Source organism: Hibiscus syriacus, unplaced genomic scaffold (genome assembly GCF_006381635.1).
Source record: "Hibiscus syriacus cultivar Baekdansim isolate YM2019G1 unplaced genomic scaffold, ASM638163v2 tig00111648_pilon, whole genome shotgun sequence".
Classification (NCBI taxonomy): domain Eukaryota; kingdom Viridiplantae; phylum Streptophyta; class Magnoliopsida; order Malvales; family Malvaceae; genus Hibiscus; species Hibiscus syriacus.
Window position 1 is genome coordinate 2,289,015 of NW_024063145.1, and position 25,084 is coordinate 2,314,098.

Here is a 25,084-nt window from a genome sequence, read left to right on the forward strand (position 1 = left end):
TTTTAATCTTTGATAGCTGTAAATCATCGACAAATATCAAGATCGAAAGGTTGGTTTCAAGGTTAGCTACCTAAACTTTAAGGTTTGTTTCCTCAATTTAGTCATCGTGAAGATCATAGCATGCCCCTCTTTCTTGGTTTGACATTTTGATCGGAGGCAGACAAAATGTCACAACTAGCATAGTCAATTGCTAGACTCTTTAGAAAACTTTTGTTTTAGTTCTGTGAAATCTTCCATTTGTTCAAGCTTCATAGACTCTTCTATTCAAGGCAGTGCAGAAATATCGGTCTAAAAATGAGATTTTTGAGTGCTCGTGTGAAATTAACTATAATAGGTGTTCCTCAACTCCCTTAATCCATATTCACCGAAACTCCTTATTTGTAATTTTGATTTAATTTGCCATTGTTTGGCTAGCTAAATTAAGCTTTTATTGTACATATATTTTATAATTGCCTTTATCAGACTAGCTGAAGGATTCATGTCATCACAAAGTCTTTGACTTGACAACCATAGTGGAGCATACACTGGATTGCTAAGTACCCGATCAATGTCATGGTTTGAATGTAATCTATTCATAAAGCCAGGGCTTTCGAGTTTCCTCTATAACCAATTACTTTAGCGGAATAACACAGCTTTATTGTATACATACATATATATATATATATATATATATATATATATATATATATATATATAGAGTAAATGAATTCAATTTCTTAAGCTCGCTGAGGAGAACCTATTATAGCCAGGTGTTTGTTAAAGGTAAGAAAATCTCATTGTTAGAATTCATTTTCCAAGCAACTGACCTAAACTAGATTCGCCTACTTGACCATTCCATCTAATAAGATATTGTAATACCCCCAAGCCGTACCTGACCTGAATACGAGTCCGAGATGTCACCTTTACTTTTTAAAACAACATTCTTACAAAATAACAGAGCATTTAGACTTATATTAAGAAAATACAATAATATACTGTTTAATTATGTTCGTTATAACAAATTTAAAGAAAAAAATATTTTATGAATAGTACCGATACTGTGCAAATAGTACCATGAACAATACCGATGCTAAAAATTTCCAGAATGCTACAGGGGTATCGATACCCAGTTACAGTGTACCGATACCATGCTACAGTAATTTTGGCCCAACATATATATATACATAGATTTATATAAAATTCCCAAAATACTTAGAGCATAAACAACTTATACATTTGATTACATGCCAACACTGATTTACATAACAAAATAACATACTATTTAAGCTGCTTCTGGTCTGATAGTTGCAGGAGTAATGTTGTTCCAACTACCTAACTTTGCTTGTCTACCTTCTAGGATCCTACGTGTGAAACACTTACACGCTAAGTCATTGAATTAGTGAGACATAATAATAATAACAATGAAATACTGAGAATGTCATAATGAGATGCATTCTCATGAAATCATATATTCAATTCATGCAAGTCACATAACCATGTATCTTACCCATGATCTTATTAAATTATCCATCATGAATTCACATCAATAAGTTCAAAAGCCCATGATATCATACTGAGAACCTGAGGTATGTGAGTAATGTGAGGTTGTGCACTATGTTGTCACCACAGCTAGTATAAATTGCACCGAAATGCCACGTAGAATTTGTCCCGAAGGACCGCGTAGAAATGTACCGTAGTTCCATATAAGATTTGTCCATAAGGACCACAAAGAAATTCCTTAAGAATCATATACATATACCAAGGATCAAGTAAGTGTCTCAAAAGACCTCATACATATTCCAAAGAATACATATATGTCCCGAAGAACCACGTAGAATTTGTCCCGAAGGACCGTGTAGACCCTCTACTCTTGGCAGGCCAACTATACTTATAGTTCTCATCTACATAACATGGGCTTTCACAATTCCCATAGTTTATATCTCGTAGACATGTAAATTCTTACCTTTATCACATAGCTCATGTAACTTTTCAAACATATTCACTTAGAACATTGTCACATAATGCATATAATATGAATTCATGTCATGTGTCATAATATCGAATACCATCATGTATCAATATATTAAATCTAGACTTACCACAAGTCTATAACTGAATATACTACTATATTCATGCTATGCATATGCACTCACCTATATCTCTTTGCTTTTCCCTCGATCAATCTTTCTTGTCACTTGTTTTGGAACTCGTTTAGGCTCTGTATCTACATAAATATAATTTTCAAGATGATTATCAGATGCCTAAACCTTGCAATTTGATACTAATAGCTTAAATGAATTTAATGAATCAATATTCAATTTTTCCTTTAGGGGGTATCGATACACTCCTTAGGGTATCGGTAGCCTTATTGCATTCTGTGATTTTTCGATCAAGAGGGTATCGGTACACATACATAGGGTACCAATACACTCTGCCCAAAAAATGTTTTTTCACCCGAAAATTCATCAACTCTTCACTGAATTTCCTCGTACAAAGCTCCTTTCATACCACCAAACTCAACTACAACCATTTTAATTAACTTCTATCATTCCCACACCTTATTATCTCCCATACTTCATTCAAATTCTTAAAGCTAAAAATCATACCAAATTTTCCATATTATCCAAACTTAATTCTAACACTTATAACTTCTTATTCTCCTATATGACAAGTCAAATTAAATCCTTAAATTCATTTAAACCTTCATATTCATATTTTCACTTAGACACATCATATTTAAAATCATCGATAACTCAAAACTCATTGAGTTTCTAAGTCTTCCTTCCATCATGTTTCTTAAGTCTTCCTTAACCAAAACCATACTTAAATTTTAAGGATTAACCAAAAGAAATCCAACTTACCTTGGCTTGGGTGCTTCACGTTGGAGAAGAATAGAGAAGAAGATGAGAAATGTCTGGAAACCTTTGTTTCCCAACATATGCTCCACATAGGTTATAAAATAACCCCAAATAATATTTAATTATTTTTCTTGTTCAATGACTCCTTTACCCCTTTCTTCTTCCTTCATTTACTAAATTATCCTACACTAGATATTTCAATTAATTCCTAAATTTTCAATTTATTTAATCTGGTCATTGAATTTTAAAATCTCACAATTTGGTCACTAACCCGGTATTGAGGATGTTACATATATGAACGTCATTAACAGAAGTAGAACCAATTAGCTTTGCAATTTCATGTGCTAGTTGCCCCATTTTGTTCGCTCCTAACATATACTTGAATGCCAAACCCTTTGATTGACTCTTCATGTGAAGAGAAAACTAGCTCGGTCCCTGCAAGAGAAGGGTATATAGTCTGGTGTACACTTAGATTAGGATCAAGGGATCCTTGTTTTCTGTGGTTCAATCTTGTCATTTATCAAAAATTTACAACACAATTATTAAAAAGCTTTTAATTAAAATGATAATCAAAGAATTTCAAGATTGAAATTTGCTTATTGTTCATTTCCTAAGAAGGAAGCATTTTATTAAAAATGTTCAAAAGTCAAGTGATTTACAAACATTTAAACATAAGAGGTACAAAAGAAAAATAAGTTCAAACAACATGATATGTATGAGAATGCAACAAAACTCTTGATGGATGCCCTAGCCGACTCCCGATCAGAATGCCCCCATTACACATTGAACGTCAATACCTCTGAATCGATCAGATCTTGGACCTTGCGCTTCAATGCCTCATAGTTCTTAATGGTTTTCCCTGAGCTCTCAATATGATAGCTACATATAGCGTTAATATCATGGCCTTCAGGATATGGGGCCTCTCTTGGTTTGGATTGAAATAGAGTCACAAGGTTCTTCTCAAATAGCACTGGGAGCAATTCCTTATATGTCATCGGAATTGAATTGATGCGAGATGCCCCACATTGTTTATTCTGGTAGGAAGGTTCATGTTCAAGTGAACATGTTGTACTCAATGTCTTAAGGTTTTATTGGTAGAAAAAATGTCGCTTTTGTGTCTAAGAAGACGATGGTGAATTTATTGGCTCAAAGAAAGGTATATGTATGACTTTTGGGTCTAAAAAAAGATAAAGGTAATATTTCAAAGTCTCAAAGATGGATACTGTCAAAATTTGGTCTTTTGGCAGTAACCATGAATTATTTCGGGTAAAGAATTGAGAGATTTTATTTTAAGGTTTTAGACAGGATAAAAAAGGTCTAATCTTGCCATATGTCAAAAATCTATAATTTTTGAAGAATTAAAAGAATCCGTAATTCATTTGATATTCAAAGAACTAAAGATTAAAACTCGTTCAATTATTCAACCTTAGAAAGTAGCATAAGTTCAATCATTAAGATTAAAAACATTTAAGCACATATTAAAAACAAAACAACCTTTATGGACGCAAATGGTAGATGCAATGCCCCCATCCTTCTTCGATTATCCATACACCTGAATCCATCAGGTTCTGGATCTTGCACTTCAGTGCCTTACAATTCTCAACGTAAAGTCTAGAGCTTCCTATGTGATATTAACATCATGGACCTCAAGGAACGGAGACTCTTTTCTCGGATCATCCTAGAAGGCTTAGTCCTACAACCAGCTGAACAATCTCCAACCGTACTGATTTCATCTTTTTGCTTCTATTCTCAATGTGGTGTCATGTGATCAGGACCACTTCCTCAAATCCTCTACGAATTAGCTCCATGTTTTTATGAAAAATGCATATGCAAAATGAAAAAATGCAAATGCAGATGCAAAATATTGATCCCAATAATTAATATCATAGAATAATTTTCACCAGAAATAAAAGTTTTCATATTACAAGACAGTCCACTTTACAGACATGCTTTTGCTTAGATGGTTGAGTCTGAAATAGATCGCTTCTTCATATAGGGTATTCGTCCTTAAAATATGATGCCCCTCAAATGTTCTGTAATCTAACATCATTAATGCTCCGTCGATGCTGAAGTTAGTGTTTCGTTTTTTGATGATTAGTGATGGAATGATCGTAGATGAGAATCTACTGTTGGATTAATCCTCATATTAGTGGATAATTATTTCACTCTCGAATGCTGCACGATCTTCGAGCAAGTCTCATTCTTGTATTTTGAACTTCTTTTAGCCTTCGGTGCATGTTTGTATATACGACTGCTTGATTGAAAACTTTTACCTCTTCTTGTAAAAATTTTCTCTCGAATATCCCCTTACAGATCAACACTCTTGCATTATAACGATGCAATACAATGTAAAGAATGATGACAAAATGACACAAACAAAAGAGAATAAATAAGATAGTGTACACAAACAAAAGAAAAGAAATTAGTTATTACATGTAAGACAATTGATACAGATAAAAATGTTATTCAAAGATGAATATAATACATACCTCGTCATGATATTTACCCAAACATGTTTTTATTAAATAAAATTCCTACCTGGACATGCTATCTACCCAAAATGATTTTTCAAGAAATTAATCATAACCATGGTATCTAGTTCGATTGATTTTATTTAACAGAATTTAAAACGAAAAGGAAAAGTTCAGAAACACTCCTCCTTTGTATACACTTAATTTGGATACCTACTAACGGATAGAGGTTTGGTATGTCTATACATAGGTTGACCGTTCTACGATTCAATATATGCATGTTTTGGCTATAACAGGAAAATGATACTCGAATTGTCCTTGATGTCGAAGCCCCCTTGGGCTGTCAAACCCTTGATCCTCACCCATTATAGGTTTCGAATGGAACGAGTTCAATTAGAGGGGATTCACTGCCTTATACCCTACGAGGAATAAATCCCTACAAAGGTATAAGATATATATCCCATGGGTTATTTGCTAAAACTCATACGAAGAATAAATTCTTAAGAGAGTAAAGCAATCACCCTACTTATTTGGAATGAAGCTCGTGTCTAGAGCTTATGTCATGAAAATGAACGTGATGTGTGTGAGGAGCAACGTACCAACATTTGACTCAAAAACAAAAAGGAGAAAAAAAACTCGACAAAACTGAAAAGCAAAATTAAAACGTTAGTATGATAATTAAAAATGAAGCATTTAAAACTTCAATAAACATATCATAAGTTAACTAAAGACTCGAACTCATAATTTCCACCAAACGACAATGTGTAAGCGACCTACAACCTGACTCTCTAAAGTGGAGTCGCCAAGTTGTCATAACCATTTAAAAAAAACAATTATTTATTATTTTAAAAAGTTTATAACTTTTATTTGGAAAAATTGGTGATTTTGAATTGATTTAGATTAAATTAGAAAAGATTCGTCACCGACCTTTGTGTTAGGTAGGTCGAATAGCTAAAAACGTCTTTTAAAAACAATTTTAAGAAAAATCATTTTTTAGACAAAAAAACTGATCTGCGTTTACAAAGATTCGATTAAAATGGGTTCAGGAGTCGGTTACGTGTGGGGAAGGATTAGCACCCCACAATGCCCAAAATTAGTACTGTGTTGCTTACACGTTGTCATAACTGGTGGAACTTATAAATCGAATATAAAATTAATTTATGATCCATTTATTAAATTGTTTAATTTACTTCAGGTTAATTAATTAGAGAAAATTCCTTAACTCGAAAAGAAATCTCGAAATTAGCAATCCTCCATCGGAAAAGCTAACTTGACTATTTCTTGTCAGTAAAAGAATATTCTCTCCTCATTGATTTAAAAAAATGCGAATCAAATATAAAATAAAAATCGATATTTGCATAAAATAAATCCCTATTTAGTAATATGCATCACATTGTTCAACTTAAAATAAAAAGAATTAATTAGCAAAATAAAATCAATTTTATTTCAAGTTCACATTTGTTCAAACGTCGTATCGAATTATATCACTTCGATCAAGTGATATTTTCCACGCCCGTTCTACAAAATACGTGTTCTTGAAACAATTCAGATAACATTAATAGTTAAGGAAATGGAAATAAACAAGATTAAAGACACGAGATATACAATATTTGCAATAAATAGAGTTAAGCGTATTTACTTACATATGATACAAATTAATATATAACATATAAAATATGTACATACATAAAGAATTTAAATAAATATTACAAACCAAAATATAATGACCAAAAAGTAAGTATTTATAATTATAATAACCAAAATAGCAAAAACATAAACTCAAAGGACCAAAATAGTATAAACAGGAATTTAAAGGACTAAAATAATAAAAATAGAAACTTAAAGGGATAAAACAACATAAACAAAAACTTAAAAGGCTAAAACAACAAAACAGAAACTTAAAAAATTAAATAGCAAAAACAAAAACCTAAAGGATTAAAATAGCAAAAACATATACTTAAAAGACTAAAATAGCTAAAACAGAAAGTTAAAAGACTAAAATAGCAAAAAAATAAACTTAAGGGACTAAAATGATATTAACAAAAACCAAAAGGGCTAAACATTAATTACAAAATAAATCAGAGACCAAAATCATAAATTTTAAACAATACATGCACTATAAATGTAAATAACCCATATATAATGTTTAGGACTAAAAAGAAATAAACAAAAACATAAAGGGCCGAACTATAATTAAACAAAATGCAAAATAGTTACTAAAATAGAATATTTGTAAATCATAGAGCAAAATTCGAAAATCATCAAACATACACAATACCTTAAATCAGTGACTAAAAATCAAATAATAAAACATATCATGCTTAAGTATAAATAACATTAAAGTACAATGACCTCAGCATTCATACACGTGCTTAAAAACTAAAAAAGTCCATATTGCAACATTCATAAAACCAGTGCTCACAATAAAAAGAAATAAAACTTTCATTAATGACTAAAATAAAATGATACAAAATCAGAAGGACCCTAAATATGATTTACCCATAATCGAAAATATTGCACTGGTCCCCCTTGAAACGACTCCATTTGGTGTCAAATATAAAACCCCAAATTTACGCCCAAAATACACCAACCCCCATTTGCTTCTCTTCCACATGTGTGAAAGAGAGAAAAATGAGAGAGCTCTCATCAGAGCTCAAAAGTTCCCAATTTTCGATGAGTCTCTGCTGGGCTGGCCATCGTGGACTGGCGACGACCGCTGTTCATCGACGTCGGAGAAGAGAGAGGAAGACACTATTCGATGTGTCTTTTCGCCGTGAAGGCGAGTCCGAGCTCGGTTTGGCCTAAAAATAGCTCAAATGCCACAGATCTATGACGAAACTTTCGGCTTCGACGACCCTTGGCTCATCGGCGTTCGACCGAGGTAAGCCACTATCTTTCTCTCCTCTTTCTTTCTTTTTGTATTTTCTCCCCAAAACTCCGAATCTACTCCCTATTTCCCTCTTCCCTCTTCCCTCTTCCCTCTTCCCTCTTCCCTCTTCCCTCTTCCCTCTTCTCTCTTCTCTCATCTGGTTTCTCTCTTTTTAAAACCCTAATGGTTCTCCATTTTTTTTTCTTCTCCCTCGGTCTTTTATCTTCTGTTGCATGTGATGGATTTGATAGGGTTGTCTGCTGCCACCGAGATTGCATCGGGATATCTTGTACTTGCTTTGATATTTTTTTTAAATTTTTTCTGACTTGGATTTATTTTCGACTGACTGATGGATTTGGTGTCACTGTTGATGACAAAACTGGACGGTGAGACGTTCGGCGGCGGCTCGGTGGCCGGCTCACGCACGTGGGGAAAGAGAAGTGACGGCCACACGCCTCTGGGAAGCTGGAACGTTAAAGGCGACAGCGGCTGGCTTCGGCTGATGGAATTTAGGGTTTCAAAATCCTAATTTGCATTGGTCCGGTTCGGGTCAGCTGGATCTTGGGTTGCTGAACTAGGTATGGTACTGGGTCTGTTGATTGGGTTAAGGGCTTTGGACTTGTATGTAATCTGTTTGTTGGTTGGGCCATGGGTTAAGCTTGTAATTGGGCTTGGGGATCGGGACTGCAAAATAATGTAAATAAAATAAATAATAATAATAATAATAATAGTATTAATATTTTAATTAAATAAAAAAAATCAACAAAAATGAGTGTCTACGAGTGAGATATTTAGAGGATTTTCTCACGTTTGGAAAGCTTTGCCATTGACCGTTTATCTAGCCCCATTTCTAATGAAGAGATTCATAAAGTTATTTTTGACATTGGCCCTTTGAAGGCGCCTGGGTCTTATGATCTTCATCCTGCTTTTTACCAGAATAATTGGTATATTGTGGGTGATTCCTTTATTGCGTGTATCCGCTCTATTTTTTAGAGTGTGGTTTTTCCTGAGTCGTTGAATCAAACCCTTCTTGTTTTGCTCCCGAAATTGACAGCCCCTGAGAACTGTTCAGTTTCGTCCGATTGGTCTTTGTAATGTGGTTTACAAAATTGTCACGAAGATTATTGTTGACCGGTTGAAACCTATTCTTCCTTACTTGATTTGTGAGAACCAAAAGCGTTTTGTCCCGGGTCGTGCCATCACTGATAATATCATTATTGCACAGGATGTGATTCACACGATGCGTCGCAAGTCTGGGAGAAAGAGGTGGATGGATATCAAGATTGATCTTGAGAAAGCCTATGATTGCCTTTAGTGAGCTTTGTTGATGAAACTCTTAGAGATGTTGGTATCACGGACTCTCTTTGCCTTCTTATTATGCACTATGTCTCTTCAGTTTCTATTCTGGTCTTTTGGAATGGTGTTGCTTCTGATTCTTTTATCCCGGGCACCCGTCAGGGGATCCTCTTTCTCCGTACATGTTTGTTCTCTGCATGGAGAGACTCGCTCATGCTATACAAGTTGATATGTCTACTGGTCGATGGCTTCCTTTTCTTACTTCTGCAAGTAGTCCGGGTATTTCTCATCTTTTCTTTGCAGATGAATTGATTTTATTTGCGGAGGCATCTTTAGAGCAAATGACCTTGATTCGTTTGATCCTGAACTCGTTTTGTATGTTTTCTGGGCATAAGTTTAGTTCCACGAAAGCAAATATCTTCTTTTCCAAGAATGTTCCTTTGTCTCTTCGACATGATATTAGTTCAGCTTTTGGCTTCACAAAAGTTGCAGATCTGGGCAAATATTTGGGTGTTCCTTTGATTCATCATCGTGTGACTACTGCTTCTTACTCTTATTTAATTCAATCGATTCATCAAAAACTTAGTGGTCGGAAGGCTAAATCCTTGTCTCTTACTGGCCGCATTACGTTGGCCAAGTCAGTTTTAGCTGTTATCCCGTCCTACACAATGCAGTCGACTTTGCTCCCTAAGAAAACTTGTTTGGAGATTGAGCGGATTATTCATCGTTTCATTTGGGGTATCACTTCTAAGAGAGGTGGGTTCCTTTGGTTCGGTGGGAGGATGTTTGTAAACCTCTCACGCATGGCGGTCTGGGTTTTCGTAAGCTTCATCTTCAAAATGAGGCATTTTTAATGAAAATTGCCTTCAATTTACTTGCTAACAGGAATGCTTTGTGGGTCCGTTTTCTTCGCTCCAAATACAAATGTTTGGAGGTTATTCTCGTTGCTTTGCGCAATAAGAATTGATCTAGATTTTGCAAAGGCCTTAGTGTGGTTTGGGAAGATGTTAGAAGCGATATGATTTAGAATGTTAGGGATAGTAATACTACTGATTTTTGGTTTGATAATTGGATCTACGATATCAGACCTTTATACTTGCATGTCATTGCTCACCTTGTTCATTCTTTTGGTCGACCTAGCGTTGCGGTGTGGTCACTGATTCTGGAGAGTAGTCTTGGAATCTTTTCCAATATATGCTTCCTTTATCTATTTTGTTGCATCTTGCTACTGTTAAATGCCCTGCTTCTTTTGCACAACGGGATTCCATTGGTTGGGGAGCGAACAAAACTCGTTGTTTCTCGATTAAATCTGCTTATTGCATTAGAGCTAATGTTTCTTTTGGGGAACAAGATAAAATTTGGAAAATCGTTCATCGTAATAAGGGCCTCCAAAGAATCAAGATTTTCATATGGCTTGTTTGTTGTGGCAAAATCATGACTAATGCAGAGCTTGTTCGTCGCCATTTTTCTTCTGATAGTAGTTGTGTCATTTGCCACTCAGTTACGGAAGATATCCATCACATGCTTCGGATGTGTCCTGTGGCTATTTCTACTTGGCATGTTCTTATAAAACAATAAAAAATTCAAGAATTCTTTTCTTTAGATATCAAATTCTGGATATGGGTGAATCTGTCAAACCCAAGCTATTTTGCAATCAATCTTAGAGACTGGGAGCTTCTTTTTGGTGCTATTCTTTGGAACCTCTGGCTCCAACATAATTCTATGGTTTTCGATTCTCCCATGGACGATTATGATTCGGTAATTGTTCGTAGTTACCGTCTGCTCTCCTTGACTATTTCTGCTTTGAATCCTATTGGTTCTACGGTTCCTATGCCCTCGATAGTCTTGCAAGGTCCTTGTTGTTGGGGTCCCCCTAAGGAGGGCTGGGTGAAGCTTAATTCCGAAGGGGCTTGTCGTCCGAGTAATAATCACGCTTCGTGCGGTGGCATTATACGGGAACATAAGGGTGTTTGGCTTATTGGGTACACTAAGTTCATTGGTTCATGTTCTATTCTTGATGCGAAATTGTGGGGGTTGTACCAGGGTCTTGTTTGTGTTTGAGATGATGGTTTTAGCAGGTTATAGTGGAATCAAATAACAAGAATGCGATTAATCTTCTCGATGGCGGTAGGAATCGTTGTGGAGGAAGCTCTCTCTCCTGTCGCACATTGTTGAGCTGAGACAATTTAACTGGTATGTTACTTTTCGGTATATTTCAAGAGAGGGGAATCGGGTAGCTGATTCCTAACCCAAGTTGGCCACTGATTCTATTTTTGATGTTCAATACCTGCGTAATCCTCCGGATGCTGTTCTTTCGCTACTGCATGATGAGTTGCATGTTACGGTTTAATACTTGGGCTTTGTGGTTGTTTTCTTGTACCTTTTCTGGCTTGTTTAAGTATGTTGTTTTGTTGTCTTAGTATTACCGGTCGTACTCTTTTCCTCCTACTAAAAAAGGATAAATTATATCAATAGTCATCTTTGTTTTCGATCTGATCGACTTTGGTCACTAATTTAAAAATTAAAGGTACATGGTTCATAACGTTATCTGTCTGTTCGATTTTAATCTCTAGCGTTATTGATCCGTTTGATTTTAGTCCCTCAGTCATTAACTCCCGTTAATCCTTTAACGGAAGTATTAGGTGGCAATTAAAAAATAATAAACAAATCCACATAAGTCACCAGAGTGGTGTGAAATAAAAATTTATTAAAAAATCCGAACCCCACTCCCAACCACCCCCAAAAAATCCAGGCTTCTTCTTCTTCTTGAATTAAATGCAAAAAGCACAATAAATATTGTCCAACAAATTCCACACAATCCTTCCTACTATAAAACCAACCCATTATTCCTCACTCTTTATAAAATTTCCCTTTCTCACTTAAACATGCACCAAATGGTAAGCTCCACAGTCAAGTTCATGGCTTTGTTTCTGATTCTATTCTATGTGGAATCGAGTGTGGCTGCGAAGCACACAGTAGGTGACCAGCTTAATTGGCGACCGCTTGTTAACTATTATAGTTGGGTTCGTAGCAAGTCCATTAAGCTAGGCAATGGTTAAAGCATATATCTCATGAAGATAATGGAAATGGCTGCTGCTTCGATGATGATATATATGATGATAACCGGTTCCGTTATCCAGTATCTAAACTTGCTGCATTGGTTATAAGTGATTAGGATTAAGATATTCATATTGATTATATGTATTGTGTAGATATCGATCGAAGACAAGTCCAAGACGGTTCGAAACTATAAGAGTGTACAAGAGTTGTACGATATGAATGGACTAGTGAGGCCAGGTGAGTACATACTAGTAGGAAATATGATTTGATAGAAATTAGACTTGCGACAAGTCTGTTTTCGACATTTTGAAAATATGATTATATGAGTAGAATAATGATTATGATTATAGTGTGTGAATATGCCTTGTATGTATTACATGTATGAGACTTATGTGAATATAAGAGAATAAAACATAAACTATATGAAAATATATGAGTCATATGATATAACCTATGTGAACATATGAGAAAGGATATGAGTTATATGTGTTACATGATATATGTGATATATGGGAAACATATGTGAACAAGAGATGACAATAACATACATGTTTATATAAACACATGAGAAGTGTTATAAGCTATGTGACATATGAATATGAAATCATATGAAAGGTGATATGTACATGTGAATATGTCTATGTGAGATAAGTGATATGAACTTTCATAAATGTCCATGTTATGTGATATGAAAGCTAGGGGTACAGTTGACATGCCAAGAGTCGATGGTTACATAGGTCCTTTGGAACATATTTCACATGTCACTCAGTGGACCCTTATACGAGCTGTGGTGACAGTATATCTACACAACCTCAATGTACTCACATATCTTTAGTTCTTACATGTGTACATGGGCTATCTAAAAGATACAACATGAGTAAATTCTATGTGATGTTATGTGTTTGTTCGGTGATATGATATGATATGATGTGTATAAGTGTTAAATATAAGATGATATATTAAAGGGATTAATGATAACCTATATGAAAGTAATGAGAATGTAGATGGTGATATATGTGCATATGTGTATATGTTACAAGAAAGAATATATGCTTTCGTATGATATGATAGCATTAATTATTCATGCATTGTTAGAAGTTAGAGTTTACATTAGATGTTTTATATGTCTCACTAAGTCATCGACTTAGCGTGTGAGTGTTTCACACGTAGGTTTCGAGAAGATTGAGGAGCAAAGGGGAGCAAGACATGCCAACTTCTCCTTCCTAAAGATCAGATCAGAAATGTATATGGATAATATGAATATTTTGTTATAAGGAAAATAGTTGGCATGTAAATAAAGCTTTGAATTGTATCAGCTCTGATAAGTTTGTAAACTCTTTGATATAAATAGTATAAATTATGCATTTTATTTTAATAAAAGTTAGAAATTTTATTCTTTTGTAAAAGTAAATGTTTTGAAAAGTCAATATGACACCTCATACTCATATCCGGGTCAGATACGAATTAGAGGTGTTATAGTTCGACCAGATCAACAAGACTATGCGGCACATAATAGTGGTGCGACTCCATGGACGCATGATAGGATACAAAGCTCTCTTATCCAGAATAAACACGCTATGGAAACCCCTAAGAGAGATTAAACTCATCGACCTGGAGAATAACTACTACCTAGTTCGTTTTGCGGATGAACGAGATTACTCCAAGGTACTCACGGAAGGGCCGTGGAATATCTATGGAAGTCACTTAACAGTTCAACCATGGAATAGAGCCTTCTCTACATCGGAGAAGCATCCATCACAAGTGATTGTAAGGATTAGATTGTCAGGCCCCTCATATAGGTACTATAACAAAGCATTGTTTCAATACATAGCAGCAGCCATAGGCAGAGTAATTAAAATTGATTACAATACACAAGTTGGTGGTCGGAGAAATTTGCGTGAGTAGCGGTGATTGTGGATCTCAACAAACCATTACTTCCATTCATTGGAATAGACAGCTATATGCAAAAGCTAGAGTACGAGGAGCTGCAGAATATATGCTTTACCTGTGGGACTTACGGGCACTTGAAGGATGAGTGTAATAAAGCTGGTAATATAGCTAGTATTTCGACGGAGAACAAACCACCAGGAGACATGGAAACCAGAACTAGGAATGAACAAAGAGAGGTAAACGGCCCAGTCGAAGACAAACCTTTTGGCCCTTGGATGATGGTAGTTAATAGGAGATGTAGAAGCAATACACAACCCAAAACTAGTATGAACATAAATACAACAAACGAAAACAACTATGGGTCGAGGTTCAACGTACTTGGTGAAGTGGAAGAAGGAGAGGCGAGAAAAGAGGTGACTGAACCAAAAGAAAGTAGAATAGCACAACAACATAACCAAAGGGAGAAAGGTGAGGAGGTTTTAACAGGTCTCCATTTAGAGAACCAGGAGAATATAAGACCAAAAAAATCCACAACACATCTGGAGTCAAGTCTAGATAAAATAAAAAAGGAGCTAGAAGTGTAGCACAAGGGGTAGAAGTAATCTCGATAAGTGAAGACCCTACGACAATGATAGTAATTCATTCAATGGAAATAGGAAGCGGTGAAACAGCAGGCGAACATGAAGTTGTATCAATAATGAAACCAAACCAGCAGATTCAAAACACAACCGGGTGGAAGAGCATCATACATAGAAGTGCTACGAATAAAACATTTAAGAACAACCACAAGCGTGGGGTAAAGATGCACAAACCAGGTGAATTTCGGACACCACGTAGACAAAACTTAACAGAATGGAACAACAGTTAGTGAGTTATGGGACGCAAAGAGAACATGTCTCAACAGCCATACAAGAACCAAACCAAATAGATGCAATAAATCCACCACCATCAGTGGTGATTCTAACAGAAATCATGGGAATAGATAGGGTTAATGAAGATGTGGGTCTTGAGGAACCATATCAGCTGAGCGAGCAATAAGTCTTTGAACCACAAAACCATCATGTTAATGATAATGAAGTTCATATTTTGGAACTGCTAGAGCGCAACGAGTCTGAGCTTTAGAAGAATTTTCAAACACATCACGAGGGAGCATAATCCGAGCATAGTGACCCTCTTTGAACCCCGAATAAGCGAGAACAATGCAACGCGCATAATTACTAAACTCGGTTTCAATCATTCTTTTTTAATCGATCGAGGCGCAAGGTTTTGGGGGAGGCATATGGTTATTATGGAACAACGAAGTGGAAATTAAGACGGTGGAATGGGTACAATTCACAGCAGTTTACGCAAGCCCCCACGCAACTAAACATAAACATTTATGGAAACATCTGGAAGAACTTCACCCGGGAGATGATGTGCCATGGGTGTTGGGAGTGACTTCAATGTAATCCTATCAGCGGACGAACATATAGGAGGCGCTACTAAACATGAAGGAGGTAGTAGGTTGATGACAAAATTCATATTTAACGAAGGCTTAATAGATGTAGGATTTCGTGGGCGCCATTCACATGGAACATGGGTAATCTCTACCAACGGCTGGATCGTCGCTTGGTAAATGAAAAATGGATGTCGAGCTTCACAGTTTCACATGTAACTCGGTTTTTATGTCATTTCGGGTTTACCGTGATTGTGACCGTCGCAGGCGCTATTGCAGGTAACTTGAACATCGACGAAACCAATATTTCGCAGACGAAATCAAATTTTCGGACCGTGATTTGAAACCCTGGGTCCGACCATAGACAGTTAGTGCTGCAACTCAAAGAAAATGTAAAGAAAAAAGGAGAGAGGCCATTCAGATACATTGCGGCATGGCAACAACATCCGAACTTTCAAGAGTTATTGGGAACAGTTTGGGATAAGGATATGGATCTTGAACATAATCTTAGTGAGTTTAAAAAGAAGGTAACAATATGGAACAAAGAAACCTTCGGTCACATCGGAAAAAAGAAAAAGAACCTCTTGGTACGAATCAGAGGAATTTGGAGGGCACTAGAAACCAGGCATTCAGAGTTCCTTAATAACCTTGTTGTTGAGCTACTCACAGAACTTGATATAGTCCTCGAACAAGAAGAGAGCCTATGGCGGCAGAAGGCATGCTCACAATGGGTCACACAGGGGGACAGGAACACAAAATACTTCCATGCTTCAACTTTATCCCGACGACAAACAAACAATATCGCTGCACTTAAACAGAAGGACAATAGTTGGTGCACGAACGAAACTGAACTAGCATTGTTGGCAAGGGATTTTTTCCAAAAGCTTTTCTCATCGTCAACCAATGGTCACCACTCATGGAATATAAGGGGCTGTTTTCCAAAACTAGAAGCAGGTGAATTAGAAAAGCTCATTGAACCGGTTACTAACGAAGAAATTAAAAAAGCATTTTTCGGCATGGGGCCACTTAAAGCGCCAGGTATAGACGGGGAACATGCAGCGTTTTATCAGAAAAAATGGAGCGTAGTAGGAGAGTCAGTCTGTGCCTGTATTCAAAAGAATTTTGCCCAAGGGTCTATACCAGCAGACTGGAACCAAACACTTTCAGTGCTAATACCGAAAATCACAACTCGTAAACTTATAACGCAATTTCAACCAATTAGCCTATGCACGGTGATTTATAAGGCGATCATTAAAATTATCGCAAACAGATTAAAGCACTTAATGCCGATGTGGATATCTGAAAACCAAACAAGCTTCGTACCTTGGCGCTCTATCACGGATAACATAATTATCACTCAAGATGTCATTCATTCATTGAGGAAAAAGAAAGGAATAAAAGGTTGGATGGCAATCAAGATCGACTTGGAAAAAGCGTACGATCGACTCGAATGGAGTTTTATTGATGATATGCTTAGTGACCTAGGGATACCGGACTCTCTATGCCAGCTTACAATGAATTCTGTCACGCCAGTATCCACACAGATTCTTTGGAATGGATCATTGATAGAGACGTTCAAACCTACAAGAGGTATTCGATAAGGGGACCCTTTACCACCGTATATTTGTCTTATGTATGGAACGACTAGCACAAGCAATCCAAAAGAAGATCACTAAGAACTAGAAACCATTCTGCACATCAAAAGGTAGCCCCGGTATATCACATTTATTTTTTGCAGATGACATGTTACTTTTTGCCGAGGCATCCGTTGACCAAATGCACGTAATCCGAGCGACTTTGGATGAATTCTGTGAAGTTTCCGGGCATAAAGTGAACCATGGGAAAACTAATATCTTCTTCTCAAAGAATGTACCAACAGACCTAAGGAACCGATTTAGTTTATCATTTGGTTTCAAAGAGGTAAAAGATCTTGGCAGGTATTTAGGAGTACTGCTTTTGCATCAAAGAGTCACAACAGCCTCATAAATATTTGATACAAATGGTAAGGAAAAAATTGGACGGATGGAAGGAAAAATCCTTATCATTAGCAGGACACATTACACTGGTCAAAGCAGAACTAGAAGCAATCCCTCTGTACACAATGCAAACGGAAATTCTGCCCAAAAAAAAACATGTGAGGAATTAGAGAGAATTACAAGGAGGTTCATCTGGGGTATCACCTCCGAGAGAGGTGGTGTTCACTTAGTCAAATGGAAGGACGTCTGCCATCCAATTTCACATGGGGGGCTCGGATTAAGGAATCTGAAGAATCTGAAGGCACAAAATGAAGCTTTTATTATGAAGTTAGCATTCAATCTCATCGCCAAACCGGAAGCATTATGGGTAAGGTTTTTACGAGCCAAATACAAATGCAAAGAGCAGGTACCTACCTCACTACGCAGTACCAATTGCTCGAGAGTGTGGAAGGGATTGAGTATTGTCTGGAATGATGTACAACAAAATATCCAATGGTTTGTGGGTAACGACACTAAAACTGACTTCTGGCACGATAATTGGATCAATGCTACAGGTCCGTTATTTAGACATATACCACCCGCCACTGCTGTGTCCATAGAAAGGAGAACGGTTGCCAGTATGGTGGACTCACAAGGAAATTGGAAATAGTCAGAAATCCAAGGGTTGCTCCTAGTAAATATTCTGCTGCGTCTTGCCGCAATTAAATGTCCACCGCATGTAGGAACAGATGCAGTAGGATGGAGGGATCGAACAGACACTCAATTTACCATCCAGTCAGCTTACAAGACAAGGTTAGGGCAAGTAGAAGAAACTAATGAGAAGGTATGGGAAATAATACATGGGTTCAAAGGTTTACAGAGAGTTAAAGTGTTCCTTTGGTTAGCTTGCCGCAATTAATTAATGACAAATGCGGAACGCATGAGAAGGCACTCATGCACTTCACCTCAGATGATCGATGCACAATATGTCAGGACCAGGTTGAAGACGTAAACCATGTGTTGAGGATATGCCCGACGGCAATATCAATTTGGTAGATACTAATCAAACCAGATAAACTTCAAGAGTTTCTATCATTGGAACTTAAATATTGGATTGAATTGAACTTAACTCGTAGTAGTTATTTTGCAAAGGAAAGCAGTGAATGGGAGCTTTTGTTTGGAGCAGTGTGTTGCAATCTATGGATGGAACGTAACTCAGTCACATTTAACAATCCAATGGAAGATACACGATCAATGTTGGAGCGAAGCAAACATTTACAAATGATGACTTGTAAAGCACGAGAAGGAAGCATAAGCCAATCAATACAAGACTCGAATGGGGTACAAGAATCAATTCAGTGGATTTCACCGGATGTGGAATGCTGCAAACTAAATAAGGATGGTGTAAGAAGCCCGAACGATGGCATTGCGTCATGTGGAGGGGTAATGCGCGACTCAAACGGTAACTGGAAATTAGGATTTGCAAAATTCATTTGAATTTGCTCGATACTTGAGGCGGAATTATGGGGGACATTTGTAGGACTCTCTTGCGCTTGGGACTTTGGATTACGTAAGATTATGCTAGAAGTGGATTCAATGGATGCTTTTCGACTACTACAAGGAGACAAGATGAACCGAGGAAGCTCTTATCTATTACAGCACATATACAAGCTGCTTAGACGTAATTGGACTGACAAAGTTCAGCATAAAGACGAAAGGGAAACAGATTAGCTGACGTAATGGCAAAAAAAGCTAATAAGGAAGATTTTGAAGTTCGCTTGTACAACTCCCCACCACCGGAGGTTTTGCAGCTACTTCAGGAGGAGTCCATGACTTACTCCATGCAAGCTTAACTAGTTTTTTTCTTTTCTTTTTTTAACCAAAAAAAAAAAAAGAAGAAAAATATATATAAAGTACAGACTAATGTGACAACCTTTTTCTTACAAAAAATTAAGAGTTAATTGCATCACACATCCTCAAACTATGACATTTATTTTAAATTGATTCTTAAACTTTTGAAAATTCTAAATTCATCCCCAAACTAGGACCCTCATTCTAGATTGGTCCCCAAAATTTTGAAATTATAATGTTCAAAAGTTTAGGGACTAATTTAGAATGAAAGTCATAGTTTAGGGATTTATAGTGAAATTAACTCAAAAATTAATGAAAGCACTGAGATTTTTTGGTACAAAACAATGTACCGGTAACAGTTCAGAGAACGTTGCCTTCGTCTAAAAATGAAAGAATTTCAACATTTGAAATGAAAAAAAAAAGTTCATGTCTTCTTATTGGTTCTAACAATCAACTTTGAGACCAACTCCTTGAGATGGTCGCATCGGCTACGGTGGTACTCTATCAGCAAACAAAGCTGCCTTATGGATTCCCTCTTCTCTTCTGCACGACTCAACAATGTCTCATCTTTTTCGTTGTTGATCTTCTCCAATTCCACCACTCTATGTTCAAGCAGACTCACAGCTTTCAACAGCTTCGACTTTTGTTCTTCTTCCTCGTACAGCCTAGCTTCCGAATTCGAGACAGCCTCGTTTAACGACCTCTTGTTCACCTTGTCCATTTCTGCCACGAATAAATCCACATTACTCCTCAACTTTTCTTTTCTATTTTTCTTAGTAGATACAAGCTCTCCCACGGCTTTCAGAATTCGAGTTGCAGGATTTTCATGGACTTGTAAATTGTTCACTATGAAACTCGAACGAGCCGCTGCATCATCCTTCAGCTTAACTAGCTCTGCTTCACAAGTGACAAGCTTTTGTTTTAGTGCTTCATTTTCTTGCTCTAGCCTTTCCTTTATGTTGTTGTAACTCTCTTTGTTGTCATAATGTGTTTTTTCAGCAACCGCGATCCTGAGGCTCAAAAGTGTGATGTTATCGTCGACTTTCTGGTAGAACTCTTGTGCTAAATCCTCCATCTTTCTTTCTAGGATATGATAAGTAGGCTTGTTTCCTTTAGACAATTGTTTGAAAAGCTTAGAGTTGTAAGTATTTTCCTCTATTTGTTTCATCATTCTCTGCTGATCGGTGATCTGCAACTCCACCTTTTTATCCATCTCCATGGGATACATCCGAGCAGTTTTGTTAACCCTTCTACTTTTGCTTTCTTGAGCTGAAAGCTCAAGGCCCCTTTCTCTAAATAGTGCTTCCAATGCCAGAATTCTGGAATTCAGGTGATTATTTTCCTCGTTCAGTTGATTGATTTCATGAATATAACTCCTAAATTCGTCTTCTGATTTAATTTTCTGTTTGCTTAGAGCATCCACCTCCGATTCCAAGTGCATAACCTGCACCTGTAACCGTCGTTTTTCTTCCACCTTTGTCAGCTCAAAAGCACTCTTTCTTGCTATTTCCTCTTTCAAGGACTTCACTTGAACCCGATACCGGGATATTTCTTTGGATTTCCTCTCGAGTAGAATCTCTAATTTGGTTTTCTGGTCATGTAGGGAACCACATTCCGGCTTCATTACATTCGTCATATCAAATGATTCATTGCTTTCACATGTTATACTTCCCCGGGCATCAAATTGTTGGGCACGTAAAAAGTCCACCTCCTTTTTCAGATTGCAGACCTGTACCATTGATTCACTAATTCTAGATGTTAGATTGTTTTCATTGTCTTTGATTTGCTTCATGAGTTTACTTACTTCATCTCCTTCCTCCGGAATCTGCACAAACATTGCCTTATTTTTCTCTCCTTGCTGTTTGTTTTCATCCATCTTACCATCAATCCGAACTTCCAAATCTCTTCTCTCATGGTGCAACGGTTCCAGCTCAGTTTTCAAGCTAGTTACTTCATCTTTATTGAAGGTTTCTATTTCTTGTGATTTAATTGATGCAGCCATATGGTCTGAAGCTAAAGCTTCTTTCTCTTTGGTCCTCGAGGCAAATTCGTGTCTCAGGTCCGCTTCTTCTCCATATGGCCATTTAAGTTCTTCCTTGATGTTGTTGGCCGTCCATCTAGGGGAACTTCTATTGGTATCGAATGCAGTGTCAGTTTCGATTTCTACATCCATAGGGGAGTAGTATTCTGATTCCGAGTCGGACGAATAATAGGGAGAACTTCCATTTCCTTTCCCTTTGAGAGCTTTATCGCCGGAATCTCGTTTAAGATGTTCATATTGGGCATAAAGTGACTGGTAGTCTCTGTGAAAGTCCTCAACAAGCCCAATGAGTTCTGGCTCCTTTTTCCCGCTTTCCCTCTTGATGATCTTCAAGACTCTGTCCACTTTCCTTTCAACATCTGCAAAATGAAAAATAAATAAATAGCATGGAAATCTTGAATCTGATACATCGACATCAAATGAAAATCTACAGAAGAAACTGTTAAAACTCTTATCTTAGTGAAAAAGCACCTGAGATCCTACAGCACAGAATAAATACAACAAACACCTATCAAGAGATTGGAAGAAAAGTAATTGACATTAAACAATGACAACTATATAAGGTGGTCAAAGGACTACTCATAAGCTAACAGACACAATTCATTTGTTTCTTCTTTTATGGTCCATGAAGACTGATCCTTTTCGGAGTTCATGACTGTTTCTTTTCTCCAAATTCAAACCAAGGAAGTGGAATGTTCCTTATCACTGCACCCAACACTTGTCGGTGACAGTCATAACTCAGTTTTCCTTTGTAGAGTAAAGTATGGTTAGGAAGTGATTTCTCAGGACCCCGCTTTGGCTGAAACATATACATAATTGCAATGGCTGTATACGGCATGCAATACAACTACTTGAGCGTGGCAATATGCGGTTTTAACTTTTGCGGACATTGTCTTATGTTTAGTCAAAATGGACATAAAATGCACATAACTTTTTAAATATGCATCCATTAAGATTTACATTAAGAAACAAATAGGAAAAGCTTATAGGCAGCTGATAAAACCTATTGAGATAATTCATTAAAACAAACTTTAGATACATTCAATAAATTACGGTGAAAATGTTTATATTATGGCACTCATGCTATCTTTGTATCTTCAACATATCAGATGATGATAATAGAGGTAGCCTAAGGATATATCCGCAAGGTGCAAATTTGATTTTACACCTAAAATAAAGTGATTTGTTTATTTATTTATTTTTGGGGAGGGGGGGTCATCATTTTCTACAAACCTGTTTTAGTCACTTCCACTTGCTCCATTGTTCTGGACTTGTGTGTATCAGGGTAACACTTAGAGGTCTCTTTCAGGTTATATTGCTGCTTCTCCAACACAAAATTTGAAGCGAGTTTAAAGAGTGAACCCCTGAGCAAAAAAATGCAATCTCCATCTCAAACACATCAAACTAAATCTCTGAAAACAAAGGTGACATAAGATTAGTAAATAATTTTGACATTGATACATTCAAACATAGCAAGTCCTAAATCAAGCATATCCTCAAAAACAGCTTGGGCGTTCCCCACTTTTTTAGATGATTTACCCTTTGTTTCTCCTTCCCAACCAAAACAAAAAATTTGCATTTCATCATAAACAAAGTTGAAATAGAAGTAAACCGATTCATCTTCTGCACAAGGACTGCTCATCAGGCATTTATCCAAACTCCTCAAAATTCAAACTCTGGCAAAATTGACTTTGAAAAACAAGTAACAAGGCATACCTGTCAAAGTCTTCCCAGTACATTATTGACCTAACTGCATTAAGAATTCATTTATTAGAATAATACCTAGTCAAGATTCTTAGTAGGGGATGTAAATTAACCACTCAATTTTCCAACTCCACCCTAAATAAAGTCCATCTATTTTTACTATTCAAACTTATAATAATTGCATCAATCCTACTTAATGAGATCAAACTAACCCAGCTAACAAAAGAATAAGAAAAAAATATACCGTTTGTTGCCTTGAACACAGTTATGCATCTAGGAATAATCCTTCAGCAGAGGAATCTAAATCTAACAAGAACTTTAACAATTTATGTCGCTCCAATTTTTATTTTTACCTGAGCACAACATAGTATGGGTGTAGGGATATGATCCTTGAAAAACTTTCAAAACTACAAAACATGCTCATGTCAATTACACATCCGTATGTCACTAGCATCTAAATCTGAATAAAATATATAACGATTGTTCAACGCCATAGCTTTATATGATTTCAACAATAAGGCCCACCAAAAAATGGTGGTCCATTAATAAATCCGGATCCCCTTGGATTGGGTGATGCATAAAATGGTGGCTTAGGTTTGAGATGTCAACTTCAAAGGAAACAATCCCCACCCATTTATTGCCAAATTCGGTTCCGAAATTCAAATACCTTTTCCCTACCATAGGAAGAAAAATTACCAGCTAACATCTAGTTCATTGCCACCTTTGGCCTAGAAATCTTGATAAGGTGATTATACGTTTTTCAATAATTTTTTTTAATTAGTTAAGGAATTGCTGCATCGAATCATTAACACGTCGATTATGCTTACATTCGATGAAAGCTACGTAAAACATATTCAGTTGACAATATGATGGATCAAAAGATCAGACAATTTAAATTGACAAATATAGTTTTTTTCTCCTAATTGAAATATGAAATTTACTAATTTGAGTAACTTTTTCTTTTCATCTTCGTTGATAATGGAACGAAGAGAAAACAACATTCATTTCACAGCAATTTTATATCGGAAGCAAATATTACCAGAAAATTGAAGGCGAAATTTCCCTCTGCCGATCGAAATGCAATGTGAATTGATAAAGTAATTGAAATTTAGGAGACATTTTTTTGCAGGAAAAACAGTATAAAAATGGCTATCGCAAAGGGAATTTTGGCGGTTTCTTTTGATACAAATTTAGCCCTATGATTTCGATTTCTGGTAGATTTAAAATTAGCCAGAGTTGCTGAATCTCATTTTATCGACTTGCAAAAATAAGCGACAATTTCATTTCGAAAAAGAAAAAGAAAAAGAAAACTAAAAACGCGTGCCACATGGGTGATGTCCCGCGCTTTGTCCTGGCCTAACTTTTTGTTTTTTTTTTTTTACATTTGTTTGAACTTTGGGTTAGTATTTGGCTTAATACAATAATAATAATAATAATAATAATAATAATAATAATAATAATAATAATAATAATAATAATAATAATAATAATAATAATAATAATAATAATAAATTATGTTTCAAAAAATATTTTAGTACATAAAGAATTTTTCATAAAAAATAGATGTTTAATATTTTATCCGTTACCATTTTAGGTGTCCAGATATTAATCGTTGTTAAAAATCTCTGTTAAGTAACACATGTCACGTTATGATAATTTTAAGAATTTTTATTTA

General features: G+C 36.2%; 2 protein-coding genes across 2 annotated transcripts; one reads left to right on the forward strand and one right to left on the reverse strand.

Moving 5' to 3' along the window:
- The first annotated feature begins 16,045 nt into the window (after positions 1 to 16,045).
- Positions 16,046 to 19,544, forward strand: LOC120166816. Its single transcript, XM_039176012.1, has 7 exons — positions 16,046 to 16,137; positions 16,223 to 17,448; positions 17,597 to 17,795; positions 17,910 to 18,451; positions 18,557 to 18,657; positions 18,870 to 19,275; positions 19,354 to 19,544. The coding sequence occupies exons 1-7, from the start codon at positions 16,046 to 16,048 to the stop codon at positions 19,542 to 19,544; spliced, it is 2,757 nt and encodes a 918-aa protein (XP_039031943.1).
- A 544-nt stretch (positions 19,545 to 20,088) lies between these two features.
- Positions 20,089 to 23,118, reverse strand: LOC120166817 (COP1-interactive protein 1-like). The gene is made up of 2 exons (XM_039176013.1): positions 22,939 to 23,118; positions 20,089 to 22,064 (listed from the first exon to the last, which is right to left on the reverse strand). Exons 1-2 carry the CDS (start codon positions 22,964 to 22,966, stop codon positions 20,089 to 20,091), a joined length of 2,004 nt encoding a protein of 667 aa, XP_039031944.1. The 5' UTR covers positions 22,967 to 23,118.
- Positions 23,119 to 25,084: the final 1,966 nt, after the last annotated feature.

Coding starts and splice junctions, on each gene's coding strand:
- LOC120166817 (XM_039176013.1), bottom strand. CDS start 22,966: ATGGAGCAAGTGGAAGTGACTAAAACAG. Junction 22,065..22,938: donor AGTGGAAGTGACTAAAACAG/GTTTGTAGAAAA, acceptor TTCATTTTGCAG/ATGTTGAAAGGAAAGTGGAC.
- LOC120166816 (XM_039176012.1), top strand. CDS start 16,046: ATGGATGTCGAGCTTCACAGTTTCACATGTAACTCGGTTTTTATGTCA. Junction 17,449..17,596: donor GACGTTCAAACCTACAAGAG/GTATTCGATAAG, acceptor TATTTTTTGCAG/ATGACATGTTACTTTTTGCC. Junction 19,276..19,353: donor GGTAATGCGCGACTCAAACG/GTAACTGGAAAT, acceptor GGACATTTGTAG/GACTCTCTTGCGCTTGGGAC.